The sequence below is a fragment of the Perna viridis genome, chromosome 5, assembly GCF_037379345.1.
Source record: "Perna viridis isolate PV_CMFRI_1.1 ecotype Kerala chromosome 5, ASM3737934v1, whole genome shotgun sequence".
NCBI classification, from domain to species: Eukaryota; Metazoa; Mollusca; class Bivalvia; order Mytilida; family Mytilidae; genus Perna; species Perna viridis.
Genome location: NC_142449.1, coordinates 10309793 through 10326215, shown reverse-complemented (window position 1 = coordinate 10326215; position 16423 = coordinate 10309793). Strand labels below are relative to the sequence as shown.

The window sequence follows — 16423 nt, the reverse complement described above, 5'->3', positions numbered from 1 at the left end:
ACACATATGGCCAGTTGGTGCTCTTTTTCTTTGAAATATAATGCATCCACCTCTACAGTGAATGCATATTGAACATATGGTTTAGTGTGATTCAGTTTGTACAGGTTTATGTTCATAACATGTTATTATAGATATGTTCAATGTTCAGTACAAACTGGTGTATTCTTGTAGCTTCATTCCATCATATATATCTGATATTGATATGTTACTTTCACAGACATCTGTTACCAGTATTTAAAAAATCTAAAGTATAAAAATAGTTGTTACAGTGAGTTAAATAGTTAACTTCATGAGATAGATCATTAGTATTAATTGACCAATCACTGATGTATTTTCTCTAAGTAGCTAACAGGACAATGAACAAGATTATTTGAACTTTGAATATTCCATAGGTATTTGAATCTGTACGATAGGAAGTATATATCTCCATTGTCAAGTTAACTTCTATCACCTTATATAGTCCATCAGGTATAATGGTCATTCAATACCTTCTATAGTTCATCAGGTGATGGTCATTCAATACCTTATATAGTTCATCAGGTAATGGAGAGAAGACAAACAAGAATTTAATTGTTTTTCTCACCATATATTTTTGATGTAATATATTTAATGTATATCATTTATACACTTCAGACTGAAAATGAAGAGTGCAACAGATCAGAGACCACTCGTGTCAAGTATCAACTTCCAAGAACTACTCCAACATTTCCAACAAGTCCAAGCTAAGCATAGACAGAAGGCCATGTCACTAAAGCCCAGGAGATAATACCAAATTTGTTTTAGCTTCAATAATTTTATGATTTGTCTAAACAATTGTTATAAATTATACCAGAAATGTTCCAAATTTAAACCTAGGATTAGCATTGATGTGCATATGATACAAGTAATTTGTAAAATCACATTATCTCTTTTGTTGTCTATTAAAATAGCTATTGTGTTATAGTGAGTTATTTTTAAGAAAATATCACGATGTCAACAACATGATATTTTATAAAAAAACTGAGATATTATCACACCAAAAGTCGTTTTATTAAGTTGCTAAAATTGTTAGCAACTTCTTGCTCTCATAATTTCAGTACTTTACATTTGTATATGATTTGCATAATTATATATCACTACACCACCTTATGCTGCTGATTGGTGCTGTAGAATCGTCAATTCTAGCTTCATATGAGATCAGAATGTACCTCTTGAATACTTTATGTGTGTTCTACAAGTGCTTTTTACTTGTATGAGAGGGGGAAGTTTACATTAAAAGATGAAATGATCAGTTAGCATTGAACTTTCTGTAATATAGCTGAGAAACTCCTAGTCTCCGAGTTGTTTTGATTCAGAAACATTTTGGTCATCATGGTTACAAAGTCACCTAATTTATACCCTGGCCACTAGATGTCCAATGTCTTACCTCTATCGAGAATCTTTCCATAATCTTTTTGCTAATCTTTTGTAATGATTTTGGTATACATCATTGGTTGAACATTGCATACTTCTTTAATCTTGGCTTAACACTTATCTTTGAACTTTATTGTCCTTTTAAAGGGAGGATTTTAAACAGGACAGTATTGTTACTATTCCCAATGTATTGAATTACAGAATTATGGGATGACCATTTGATTCTGAAGGGGAGGGGGGCCTAGCAGTATTTTTAAATAAATATTCTGGCCCAAACCTCCTTAAAAATAAACAAAGTTTTAGATACTTCATACAGTTAAATGGAAATAATTTATCTTGCCCCCATGTGGTAGAAAATAAATTTTATGATCTGCAAAATTTCTGACCCAACAAAATTTTCTACCCCCCCCCCCCCCCCACCACTTAGAATCAAACCATTGTCCCCACAGCCCGTAATCACCTTTAATAAATCAGTAACTACATGAACATGTATTTAAATGGTATCGTTTTATGTTTTAGTAGTTATAAGTTTCTTTAATTAATTGATGATTGTAAGCTTAATGCAAAATTTTTGGTATTATATAACTTAATTTTTGTGGAACATAATTATTGCAGAATGGTGTCAAAAATTGTTTTTTTTTTTTTTTTTTAATTTTGGCTACTTATAATTTTTGCTGTCTCCTAAATGCTGCATAAAAATACATTTTGTCACATAATGATAAGTGGAACGTACCAGCCATTGAGAAGTTAACTTTTTGTATTTATATTTGATGTTTCTATCAAATTTTAATGAAAGTAGGTTTATTCATTATACCTCTGAATATTATGTTGTATTATTGTAAAAATACATATTCTTGAATATAAGTTATAGTTATTCCAACTGAAGTTTTTGTACCTTATGATTTCTAACCTGATGTGTGAAGATATGTTTTAGAACTGCCTGAACTAGATTATTCCATATTTGTTCAAGCATGGATCCAAAGGAAAGGTGTGCTGGGCATACCCCTTAAAATTGGGAAATTTTCTTTGGCATGAAATCTTGTTATTTTCAGCAAAAAATTTTCTTGTCATTAATTCTATTTATCCCCCTGACCTGAAATCCTGGATCCATTCCTGTTGTTGAATTGTGAAAATTTAGATAAAAAAGGGGTATGATAATTATATATGTGAAACTTATTTTTCAGGTACAATATAATGAAACATAGTTGTTATGTTTTAATAAAAGTACAAAAAATTGTAATGGTGTAATGGTATCAAGCTTGAATGGTGTGCTCAAACTGTTCAGGGAATAACCTCTGCAGCTATATCAACTTGTGCTCTGTGAAGCTTTTTTTTTATAATTTGGTGCAATTGTTAAATATTGTCATTGTTCATATCTGTTGCTTTTTTAATAAAAGGATATAACCAGTATTTACCTGTTGCCCTTATATATCATCTTCAGCCTCATGCCCCATCCCCATAAAAGTTTAGAAAATTCTTAAGTCTGAGAATATTCTTAACTTCAATGGTAACTCAAATAAACGTTTTGGAAATTGATGATGTCACAAACAGTTAAGAATTTTCTTAATTTAAGTGTGGTGCCGGGGCCAAATATCTAGTAGTCTGCTTAACTCATTTTTAGGAGATTGTTAGATCCCTAGCCAATCCATACCAGATTTATAGCCTTTTCATACAAAGGGCTTTATAACTGGTAGTCATTGCTTCTACATAAAGGATGTGGCATATAGAAGATAGATCTGACTGGTTGGCTCAGAGTTCGAGTGTGGTGACATGTCTACCTTAGTATGAGCTAACACATTGCAAATCAGGCTTAATAAATACACATGTAGTACAAAGCAGGGTCTGTTAAATTGGTCAAACCTCATTGTCCTGATCTGCAGGATTACAGTCATAGCTATTTTACGCTTATTCTACCATACTAACATATGGTTTCGTCAGTTCGAGTTATTCTATGAAATGTCTGAAAGATGCCTTGGATTTGTTACATTGTAACCAAATTTTGTTTGAAAAGAACGTGTTGGCATGCAAATTACAAAAAAAAGTAATTTATTCGCAGTATCACTTCCAATTACGGCTAGACTGAATAGTTCAATCAAAAGCATGCAGGATTTTATTAAATTTTGGTTGACGTGTAAATAAGAAATATATCACATGTACAACCTAATATCAATATCAACAAGACACATATATGACAAATATATATACATTTGAGTAAAGCAAACCAAATAATACTGGCGGGCAACATAAAATTTTGAAATGTCCGCCAAATAACTGAATGTGAATGATATCACCCAAAGGAAGAAACTCCTCTAAAGTCTATTATAAAACCAAGGCGTATACTGTCGCCTTATAATCCCTACGCCTGAAATATTGAATCATGCACGTTCTCACAAAAAATAAACTTCTCCTTTTTAAGAGATACGGTGCTTCAAAGAATGGACTACTTCCTTGTTAGAGAAATACAGCGCTCCATCGAAGACAGAACAAACATAACTACAAGCGACGTCATCGGAGGAGAGAACCAAGAAATATAAATATGTCTAAGAAAAATACATAAAATATCATATTACATATGCGCGAAAGTATCAATAATGGACGGGCGCAACTGCCTAGTTCCCTCAAAATTTAAATGAAGCCCCGTCCATTCGGGCGTATAAACTCCAAATGGGATAACCTTGGTGTAAAAACCTGACAAACTTTAAATCGTTACGAAGACAAAATTACTCTAATTTGATATCAACCTCCTTATAATTTTTTATCAACACACTTTCCTATTGAATCCGAGATTAGAATAGCTTTGCGCTCATCTGGAATATATTCAATAAGTTAATTAAGAATGATGTTTGGCCACCTCATCTTGGTCAGCTACATTGCACAAAAAGTAAGTATAGCAGATATACATGTACATGTACATGCATCTAATTTAACTAGTACGGTTAGTAATTAACCATGAATTCTGATTATAAAAATTCAGGTACAGCAAATAGGCGTCACTCGCCGAGTTACCCATTTGTAATTTTATTAACTTGTACGGAGCGTTCGACTGAAAACAGTAAGTTGTCCCTTCTCGACAGAACGAAGTCGGGTCACGATCGGAACGACCTATTAAGTCTTCTAGGGACCTGGTTGTACTGTATGTATGTAACTGTAACAAGACCGTGTTTCTTTCGAACAAAAAAACAAAGCTCGATGATGCAAGTACCAGAGCACACACATTTTCATAGGTAAATTGGACATAACGATGATTCAGGGCTTTCTAGTAAGGGTATCTTTAATAATCTCTGAAAATCTTATCGAACTATGAAGTGCCAACCACCGGTGGAAAATTATAAGGCGATAAAGTGTTTAATTATTTGTAAAATACAGAAATACAATGATAAAGGAATAACAACTAACGTTTATTCTCACGTCGGCGTAATTACTTGTTCTAATGAACTGTCCCATAATGAGAATGAAATGGTGAATTTGTCAGCGAAAAAAATATATAAAGAGGTTCTTGACATGGGGCAGGCGCCAAAAAAATGGCTGGGTTAAAGTACTTTGGTGTGATCACAACCATATCCCCCTTTTTGATCTGGCAAACTGTGGAAAAAATATTACCATTTTTATACGAGGGGTGCGGGGGTTATTTTGAAAAAAGAATATTCCAAGTTTAAGCCAATTTTTTTTAACGCTCAGACATGAACAGAAAAAAAAATATGAGTTAATATTTTCCCCAATACTTAACAGTGTAGATTTTCAAATAATAATGTACAAGTTCAACATCAAATCCCAGGTTTCCCCTTGAACAGAAAATGGTCTGCGCCTCAACTGCCCTCTTCGTATGTAAAATAGCTTTAGCTGAGTATAGAGTTTTATAAAATGTTAAAAAGTAAAAAGGGGACCAGGATTCTAGCGGAAATCATAAGAATGTCATCCACGGACAAAGACCAGACATGGAAAACAGAAAGATACAACAAAGAATATAAAATAACTAGTATAATACATACAAAGTAACAAAACATCTTCAACGTGAAATACTGCATTAATTAATTACCTTATAAGAAAAAGTCATTCTTGAACAAAATTAGAACCATCATTTCTCGGCCTATGGTTCCCTGCCCAGGAAATGAGGGTTTTTGGTTTTTGAGAATTTTGGGGTTTAGGTTCCAACAGTTTAGGAATTTGGGTCTTAAATAGTATAAAAAAAAATAATAACAGACAACATCTTAGCATAGACCTGTAATTAACTGCAGGTCTCCGATCTTAGGCTCTTTTGCTCGAAGAGATCTATATACCCATGAAATTTCAAGATTATCGATTTCGTAGCCAGACTTTCTTTGAAGTGGAAACACAAAATCGGCAAGGGGTCTTAAGGACCGTTCAAGGCCCCAGTGGCGGACAATGAACGAAGCCCCCGGCAGTTCCCGGTGTTAGAGCGTTTTAGGCCCATAAAAGTTAGTCGCAAATTATGCTGAAAAGGGCTTCACTGCGAGATAATTTTGTTGAAAATTCGTGTTTTTTTTTTTTTTTTAAATTATACCTGCAGTGATCATGATCAGGGCAAAACAACTCAAATAAAGAAATCGTCCTCCCCAGTTTGATATGTTATATTTTGTATGATATTAAATTTCCAATCTCTTCAGCATCTGTGTATGGAGTTTTCATAACACAACTCATACGTTATACCACAGCTTGCTGTAATAACGCGGACTTTTTGTACTGTGCTTGTCTTCTTATTATCGCCGGATTATATGTTGCTACAAGATTGAAGTCGTCACTACAGAAGTTGTATGGTCGTCATCATTAACTCATGGATCGTTACGGTGTATCCATCTGCACAATGAAAACCGATTTGTGTAGGTGTCATAGTTTCCCTTCATTAGTCTACTCCAGACTTGACTTTTTTATAAGCAACTCGACAGGTGTTTCTAGAAAAGCAGGGGACGCTTAATCTATCTACCGATGCACCTGGTCCATGTTCCCACTTTTAGTGGAGTCTGAGTTGCTCATTTACTTTTGTTGCTTTGTATGTATTATATGTATTTTGGTTATGTTATGTTCTTTGTCATGTGTCGTTTTCCATGCCTGATCTTTGTCCCTGGATTACATTCCTTGCCAGTTCCAATAGAATCGTGGTTTCCTTGGTTACTCTTTATTCCTTACAGTGGTCTCGGAAATAAATGTATGTCGGCTCGGGTCTCTGACTTTTTTAGCTTTTGAAAAGAACAAAAATTTGCAACATATTCCTTCAAAAATTTACGAAAGAGTTTGATACACTTTAAATTTAGAATAGTATATCCGGTTTTGAAGTAATCATTGCAATCATCATCGATTGGGTAGATCAATGTTGAAAACCCATTCACGTCTTGATATCAATTAACTATTGAATAGGTATCTGTGATAATACGTCTGAGTCTGTAGTTGTTCTTTATATGGAGTCTGATTGTTTTTATTTGTTTTTTGTTTTTGTTTTTTTTTGTTCTCTAGCTCTTATAATGACCTTGAATCTGTATTTTACAGTGACGGATCCAGGGAAGGGTGCAGGAGGTTGGAACCCTCCTTATTATTGAAAAAAAATGTCATTGTCAAAATTGACAAAACAAATGGCAAATAATGTCTTTGCACCCCTTTTTCTGAGGAACCCAGGCTAGCATCCTTCCTTTTCAAAGTGTCTGGATCCGCCCCTGATTTATGTGTGATATATATTTTTAGCAAATGGATAACGTTGCAATTTGACCAGTTAGGGGTCCAATCTTTTTATGAGTTAACTTATTACCCTGAAATCCATCATCTCTGTTAAACATTATTATTGTGAAAGTCCTTTTTGAAACGACAACTTGTCCACACACAGTTTACATTGTATGCCATTTTTCAGACAAACTCGATCTGTCTTGAACTTTGACAAATTCACATTACATGTATTTGAAAAGACGTATATATGTAACCTTCATAAAATTGGGATCAGAGTTTCACATAATAAACCCGTGTTTTTACTCTATGAGGATATTGTAAATCAAGCGCTTTTCTCTTATATATTATCACCTCTTTTCTTTCATTCCTAGCTCTCTTTATTTCATTTCATTTCAATTCCTTTTTTTTGGCAAAACGATGTGAAAGTTGAGGCTATCGAGCTCCGGCCTGGCGACACGCCCGTGAAGGTGTCATTTTTGACGTTTTTATCAGTTTTTTTGCCTATTAACATTTTAATATACAAGTTATTGCAAATCAAAAAAGGAAAAGGTTGGGAATTCAAGTCTTCCATATTGTCGGGGAGGTCAACCTGCTAGAAGTGAGGGGCATGATTAGGATCCGGTGTAATAAAAATTAACCTATATATCGTTTCTTTTGGTGTCTTAATTTATCACTTCAGTGGTGGATCCAAAGACACTGAAATTTGGAGTTTCTAGCTACTCATTGCTCATTTTTGTCCAAAATGTACACGAAATTAAAAAAAAATTCCAGCAAAAGGAGGGTGACCCCCAATAAAAGAACATAACAGACTATCATAAAATCAATCGCTGTAGTCTATGCCCACTCAACAGCTCAAATATATATACAGCCCTAGATTAATCTTACGAGGAGGATGGAGAAATAGATTTGTCACTTAGCATGTAGCGAAAGCTATATTTTATATAGCCTAGCTGGCCGAGTGGTCTAGGGCGCTGGACTTAGTGCAGGCGGTGTTGCCATAGATGTCACAACGGTACGAGTTCGAATCCCACGGAGGGAGCGACCGAAAATTTGCATCGCAAATTTGACAGTTCTAACATCGTTGGGAATTTTTCAGACATTTCTATGCGTTTATGTATCTTCCCTGTATCAATTTGATCCGATGGAGCAGTGTAGCGAATAGAGTCGTCACATTCTGACACGTATATATATATATATATATATAAATTTAAAATTCCTAAATAGCACAGAACACACAACCAAAACATTACTTTACACTTGCCGGTGTAGGGGCGTACTCGAAGAGTACCCATTTTTTTTTTTTTAGAAATTACTAGTAGGGAGTGGATTTATAGCCACATTATCCAATAATTTGTGTCTGATAGAAGAATATGTTCCAAGTAAAAAGGCACGGAACAAGAAAAATCGTACGAGAATGGTTAAAATTAATATATTATTCGTTTCAATTCATTTTCATTGAATGTTTTTTTTTTTTCAAGGAGGTACGGCCAATACCGATTGTACTGTACACAGTCACGTGATCCTATCACACAACAGAGCGGAAATAATATCCGCTTTGCGAGCACGTTGGTACATAACTACTCAAAATGATTGAAACTACCCTTGAAATGGATTTTATTTAGGATTATTTCGTTCATTACAGTACTATGGAGTATCCCCTTTATATCTGGATTACTTGAATAATTTTTATTTGTGATTGTATATAATTTCGATCCTAAATTCAGTGTGTTTCACATTGATTTTTGTTTTGTTGTGATCGGAAGTGTTACAATAGGATGTCTTCTGTGAGTCAACAACAAATGGAAGGAGGGATGGATAAAGATTGTAGTGCTCTAGGGATTTTGTTTCAAACAATTATTAATGATATGAGGGTAAGTGACAAGACGGTAATTTTCATCTTTTTTTGTAAATAAGGCTAAGGGGGAGGTTGTTTTCTTTGTAAGTACAGTGTTTTTTTTCAGGCAGTGGTTATTGCAGGAATGGTAATTTAGCAGCCGTATAGGCTATATTTCTCTTTTGAATTTTTGTCACCAGGACAGTTAAATTGATACATTCTTGTAAATTGATATTATCTGCATCTGTTACAGGTGCAAAATACCTAAATATTATTTTATTACATACTTTTGTAACTGCTGTCGATAAATAAACATATTCATAGTACATTTTACATGCAATGTACATTTTGGAAATGTATACATTTATAAATGATATTATTAGACTGTATTTGACAAAATTTATGCCTACTCACAACTTTTGTCACATAATCTGTTCAATCATATTCTTCTCAATTATTTCATCTTAACAAAACCAGCCATGCAGAAATACTTTTTCTATTTTGTTTAAAAGTAATACTTTTCTATTTTGTTTAGGTCTTCAAAAAGATGTTTTGATAATTCAAAAATTTCAAAGCACGAATTTTGGTTACAATGTTTACCCTAGGAGAAATGTTGAGGTTAAAATTCAGCTATAAAACACATCTTTTACTACTTGAATAGCATGTGATGGATGCTGAGTCATTCAGTTTATACCTTGAAATAAACCTTGTTTGATAAGCTGTTAATTCTCTCAAAGTTATGGATTACTCTTGTAAAAATGTACCTCTAAAATGTTCTAAAAGTTTTTTTTTAAATGTATGTTGTTTATGTGTACATGCACATTTTGTACATTGTACAATTTACCTTTTGTTTGAACTTTATATTGTATTTACACTAGTAGTATACATTTAAAACTGTGTTCTAATTTTGATGCATTTCAGAAATTGATGTACAATACATGTATCAATAATATAATTTGAAATAGTTCAATGAATTTACACAATTTTCATGAATCCATGTAAAATGTACGTAACACTGTAACAAAACAGCACATTGATCAAAATCTCATGGAGCTCGCAAAAGTTTGTTTGCCATCTTTGGATACCTTAGCAGGAAGTGGTCATTTAGCACTGATAAAGACATTGAGTAAGCATAGATGACACAAACTCTTTCACTTTCCAGGTCAAGATTGTATTGACATTCCATTTGTGTCTAATTACACTGTGGTCAGCTGTGATAACTTTTGGATAATTATCAAGGTTTATGATCTACATGTATCATGGCCAGGGGGAGATTGGCCATCAATATTAAATGGCCTTTGATTCCTGTAATCATGGTGGAGCTTGTCAAATTTCTTTGGTCAATCATAAATATATTATGATAAAGTGATTAACCACCCCTGAAGAGAGTCATTCATGTATGACATGTAAATATCAACATCTGGTCACTACATGTACATTGTTACATGTACATATACAATGTACATGTTGTACAGTGTAATGTTAAAAGAGTCATTAAGAATAAATGAAAACTGTGTCAAATGTACATGTACAATAATAATAATAATAATAATAAAATCTTTATTTTAAGAGGGTTACACAGTTTACAAGCTAATCTTCCCCGAGGCCCTCACACTCAAAAACTATACCTACTAGAATTTAGAAATAAACAACACAACACAAAAACAAAAGCTGATTTGACAATACCAAATCACTTTAAGATAATACAATATAGAACATTAAAAAAACAGTGTAAGCAGCAACAATTTTCTCTTTTAAGATACTCTATTCAAAAGTGTTAAGGTACTTCTTTAGATTGAATTGGAATGAGTTGTCAGTGGCTTGATTACATTAATGTTTGGGTAACTTATTCCACAAGACAGACCCAGAATATATGAATGAATGTCTGAAAAGTTCAGTTTTAATTTTTGGGATTATCAAATTTCCTTGTTCAGCATTTCTTAGTGAATAAGGTTTGTTTCTTGAAACATAGTTAAACTTTTCTGATATGTAACTTGGTGCTTCCCCATGGAGAGATTAATAGATTAAAAGGTATTTGTGATATTTAATCCTTGTTTCTACTGTCATGATTCCTAATTTATTGAACTAGAGTTCTGATGGAGAAAAGGGTTCAGCATCTAGAATGAGGCGGGTAGCCTGTTTTTGGAGTTCAAGAATTTTGTCTAATCCTTCAGAGCCACAGCCACTCCATACAATACAATAGTAGTCAATAAGTGGAAGAATGTACCCATTATAGAAAGTTTTTCTCGTTTCAATGTTCAGATATTTCTTAATCTTTGCTAGGAGATACAATCTTGATGAAATATTAGAGCATATATGATCAACATGACATTTCCAGCTTAGAGTATCATCAATTTTTACACTGTACATTACACATACAAAATGTTTTTTATTTGATACCGCTGATAGTTGGATGTAGATTACATATAGTGTACATAAGTATAATAATAAGGAAACTAAAATTCCACTATAATACATGTACATTGTACATTTGTGTAATCGTTATTTTTTTTTTATGTGTACCATGTGTCAGCATGTAGGAGAAAACTAGTTTCTGCTCTTTGAAATTCTTAGTAGAATTTTTTCATGGTATTGAAAGAAAAAGTATTTATAGAAGCAGCAATGCCTTGACCTTCCTGACCTCAGATGACTCAGCAATTGATTTGTTATTTAGTGCCTTGATGAACCTTTTACCTGGGAAAAAAATGTCTGTCAGTTAATTTTGTAAGGGAATGAGAAACAAATGCCAGCTGTTGAGTTCCGAAAGATTTATTACTGTAATAAGTCATGGATATAAAATTAAATTTTTTTTTTTTTAAATTTTGGTACAATATGTAATATGTGCAATATGTGCATGACTACAGATTGTAATCTGTCCTGAATTGAGTATAAACTGTATATACACATTTTTTGTCTTTTACTGATAAAAGAATTATGTAATTTTGTGATATGATATTGTTTTTCTTTTGTATAATATTTAAAAAAAATACATGCACTCTAACTAAACTCTTCAAATTATGAATACATGTACATGTACATATGTTCATGATAGTATTGATACAGGCAGGTGATAATCAGGTAACTGTGTAAGTCTCTATGGGCTGACATTAAGATGCTGAAAGTTCTCTGTATTGATAATGAAATGTCATGTAAAGCTCTATGGGTGGTCTTAGGGTAATTAAATTCAAGAACAAAGGTCATTAGTTCACTTGCTCAACTATTGATCCAAACTTAGTTTGAATAATTACAAATCTGTTTAGAAATACATAGGATTTACACAAATGTACCATTATGTTTTTTTGTTTATGCAATGCATTTAAGTCTACTGTACATGAAATGTGACATTCAGTAAGATACTTATTGACATTGGTTGGATGTACATACGTACATTTGTAGTAAACTGCTACCCTTTTTTTAAGTTCATTGATAGGTGTAGTCATAATATTTTATATTGGAGAAGATAGGATGACAGTTTATAGGGAGGAATAAAATATATGGTGAAAAATCTTGGGTAACACAAAAAATATTAATAAAGGATTGAAGCAAGTTAATTCAAATTTTTAATGCAAAAAGAAACTACAAAAAAAAAAGATAAAATCTTGCTCTTTAAATTAAATGATTATTCCCTAATGTTAAAAACTGTAGACTTATTTGAACTGTGTGATTAAGTTTCTGTCTTGTTTGATGTACAATAGATGCACATTAATATATTTTATACTTAAGTTATGTGAAATATTTGAACACCTTGTAGAACAAGATTTTTGTGGAGTTTTTATCAGTATGTAGAAGGAAGTGTCTGATAGTGCTTCCTGTGTACATGTACTTGTAGGTCAATAAAACCTCACCCTTTTCCTGTTGTAAAGCTTACATTGTACAATGTACATGCCTTTTTGATCTACATGTACACTACATGTAAAATGGACACCATCACTCTTTAAGCAAACCTTATACAAAATGTCCTTACATGTAGGCTGCTTACTTTCGCTGATATACACAATGTACATGTATAAGGCGAAAAAAAAGCTATGACAGAACTGATCAATTTGTTTTGTTTTCCATTTTAGGGTAGTTCAGTTATTTGGGAAGACTTTACAAGTAAAGCAGCTAAACTCCATTCCTCTCTTAAGTAAGTAGATATGTAATTGCTATGCATTTGGGATATTTTTGTGAATATTTTGAAGATACATGAAAATTTCATTTCATCGGTAAAACATGCTCCTCTAAGTTTTTATGTGAGTTGAACAAACTGTTACAATGTACTGTTTCTTGTTTTATTATATACATATATAAGTAAATGAAAGAATAGGACTTGTTTCTTTTCCTGTGATCTGGCAAACTATAAAGTTTCAAGTGTAAAATGACCAAAATAAAAAATAAAACCAAAAAATAAACTAGAAGGTTTTTTTTTTTCATATCTCCCTCTAGATAAGGCCCTTTAATTTAGCATTATTTGACTTAAGAAGTTTGCTGAAAAACCAACATCTATTTATGGATACCAGTCATATTTAACATCTCCATTTCACATTGATTTATATGCCATTTTGAATAAAGTTCTGCTAATGGCAAACAACAAACAGACAAAATCAATCTGTCAATAATGTACTCCCCATTGAACACACTTATGAAAAGCTAATTCCATTTTCCAATAACAATGTAAAGTTTCCTTAAATAGCAACTAGTATGAATACAGTTATCAGTGTAAAGATGCATGCAATGTTTCCACAATTTCAACAAAATTGATTTGATCATAAAAAAAAAAGAGTATAATCAGGTTCGGTTTTAAAACCTATTTGTTTACCAATCAGTTGCGGATCTTATACGTTGTAGCAATTTTAGACTTCGTCAGATGGAGAAATTGGAAATCTATAATCCTAAAATAGAAATCATTAGAACCAAGAATGAATTAAGTGACATTAATCTTGAAGATATCAATAAGAAATAATTCAAAAGACTTCTCCAGTATGTACTAGCAACAGGTAGATTGAAGGGCCGTCATCATTGGCACATGATTTGTCAGAGTAGTTGCTTGGAAGAAATGTCAATTTTATAAGCCTATCTAGTTGGTTTCAGGACTGAAGAAAAGCAGATTAGTTATCATTGAATTAGATTGATAACAACAGTAGATATGTCCATACATGTAGCATTATATGCATGCACTCTAAGAACATTGTGCACTACCAGAACTGCCAACCCTAACTATTTTGTTGTAAGTCTTTGGATTATGCCAGAAGAATTAGGAAGAAAATCTAGCTTAAAAAAATGAAAATCTGGATTTTTTACATTGTTATGACCAAGTTTTAAAATTAGTGAAATTGGCTTCGCTTTGTTCTTTTTGGTGTTTGCCTGTAATGTACATTTTACAATACAAAAATGAAATTCCTGGGTTTTGGTTGAACTTGTGTAGAAGTTCTATAAAACAAAAATATCTGCTCCTTACAAAATAATTCCAGCAAACCCCTGGCCTTACTATTTTTCATAACTTGGGGTTGGCAGCTCTGTGCTACATGTACATTTACCGGTATCTTGAAGAGTGTACATGTATACATGTATTTACATTGCATTGTTACCAGTTATGTCATTATTTTTCAGAGCTACATTAGCAGCAATCGGTGGCTTTTTAGATGCTTTCCAAAAAGTAGCAGATATGGCGACAGGATCAAGGGGTAAGTTTAGCTGTGATCCTTTGTGCCACAGACCTATAAAAAGTCATCAGAAGTCTTTTCTGTACTTTTTGAACCATGAGAACCCCATAGAAAACAAGAATTTTCACTTCAACAATTACCATCAAAACTGACAATTTACATGTACTTGGACATGTATTTTTCCATCAACCCAGTGGCATGGGCTTACAACTGTACATGTATCTTTCTTTAGGATATTTATGTATTCTTTAATACGACTTTTCAATACTCTAAAATCATAAGACCCCACAAATATGCTAGGTTTATTACTTGGGACGTTGTACAACCTTTGTTACATGTAGACCCCCAAATTTTGAAATGTGAATGACCATTGACAGTTCATTTAGGATTACATGGGTTATCACGTTCATTTAAGATACAATGTACAACATACATGTAGTACTGTGTACTTTTCTTATGGAATTGAAATACAAGTTAACCAGACACTCCTACAAGTAGCTTTGCCAGTAGCTGTGTATAATATTATATTTACATGTACATGTATCTCAAGTACTTGTGTTATGCATGAGCACATCTTTGGGATCTTTGGTGAAGGATTGTCTATAAATGTCATAACTTCAACCTACATGTAAATGTATTAGAAAATTGAAACATGAGTGTGCATTTTTAAAATCAGTCATGTTGGTGTTACAATGTATTAAATATTATGCTTGAACCATACAAAGAATTTTATGTTTCATTTTTTTGGCAATCCACCTATGACAAATGGGTATGTTTAATCAGTGCATTACATAAACCTGCAGGTCTTTTATAATCTGATCATTGATCCAGTTGGCTGAGTAGTATATAATTACACTCCTTTATTGTGTAGTCTGATAGAACAGTATACACTGTCTGTGTACTTTATTGCAGTGCTGTAGGTTTAAAGTTCCTCTTTGCCATGTACTTAGGATGTAGCAATATTATTCAGAAATAAAAAAACTATATACATGTATGTGTATTGTGGTCTGTACTGTATGTGTTCCATTAATGGAAGTGGGATACTTTTTTCAATCTTCTGATATATTTTATTTGTTTTACTACACAGTTCAATGTATAAAGTACATTTTGTGTAAAAATGTACATGCATGCTATTATACTGATATATGCTTGAAAAACAATTAGTTTCAATCATGAATTCTATAGCAAAATACCTTCATACCATTCTTGTATAATTTTTTTCTGTATTGTAAGCTCTGTCATGCTGTTAATCTAGTTGATTAAAATATTTTTTCGACATATTGTATAATTGATGAAATAAACAAATCAGAAAATTCCAGGTTTAAGGGGTTAATAACCCTAACACAAAGGTTGCCAATGGAAACTTGAATGTTTTAGCTGCTGCTGAAGAGGAAGTAGAAGACACATGTCTTGTCTGTTACACAGCTGGTAGACATTCTCCAACATCTGTCCTTAGGTCTGTGTAATGTTGAATCATCACCTTATCTCCTGAGTGCCACATACTTACTTCATCTACTTTCTGTAGGTCAGAAAAATTCCCTTTTTCTCATTACATTAATTCTAACTTTTGCTATCTTGGCTGGTTGTTCATGTACCAATACTAGTTTAAAAATGTAGAATTGTACATAATGTACAAAGTGTACATGTACATGTATATGTTCATTGTCTATATACTACATGTATAATACATGAATGCCAAGTGAAAAAAAAATACTGTAGTCAAACACATCATACTTGTACATGTATAATACATGTATCTAATTTTACTGTTGTCTAATAATAATAAGCTTATCAATTTACTTGCATATGATAAAAAAAACTTTGAATAAAGATGAAAAATGTACTATTTATTCAAATTCATGTGGTATGCAGATTCCTATGT

General features: G+C 32.6%; 2 protein-coding genes across 18 annotated transcripts in view; both read left to right on the top strand.

Moving 5' to 3' along the window:
• LOC148615930 (protein VAC14 homolog) overlaps nucleotides 1-2802 on the top strand; it is a 31603-nt gene extending 28801 nt beyond the window's left edge. The window contains exon 17 of the mRNA XM_088582587.1: nucleotides 634-2802. Coding sequence (XP_088438713.1) covers nucleotides 634-766 — 133 coding nt within the window. The 3' untranslated portion in view covers nucleotides 767-2802. The remainder of the gene's footprint in view (nucleotides 1-633) is intronic.
• A 5771-nt stretch (nucleotides 2803-8573) lies between these two features.
• Nucleotides 8574-16423, top strand: part of LOC148615929 (protein MTSS 1-like) — a 54576-nt gene continuing 46726 nt past the window's right edge. For all 17 annotated transcript variants that reach the window (XM_088582586.1, XM_088582585.1, XM_088582581.1 and 14 more), the window contains exons 1-3: nucleotides 8574-8936; nucleotides 12964-13025; nucleotides 14489-14562. In XM_088582586.1, coding sequence (XP_088438712.1) covers nucleotides 8841-8936; nucleotides 12964-13025; nucleotides 14489-14562 — 232 coding nt within the window. In that variant the 5' untranslated portion in view covers nucleotides 8574-8840. The remainder of the gene's footprint in view (nucleotides 8937-12963; nucleotides 13026-14488; nucleotides 14563-16423) is intronic.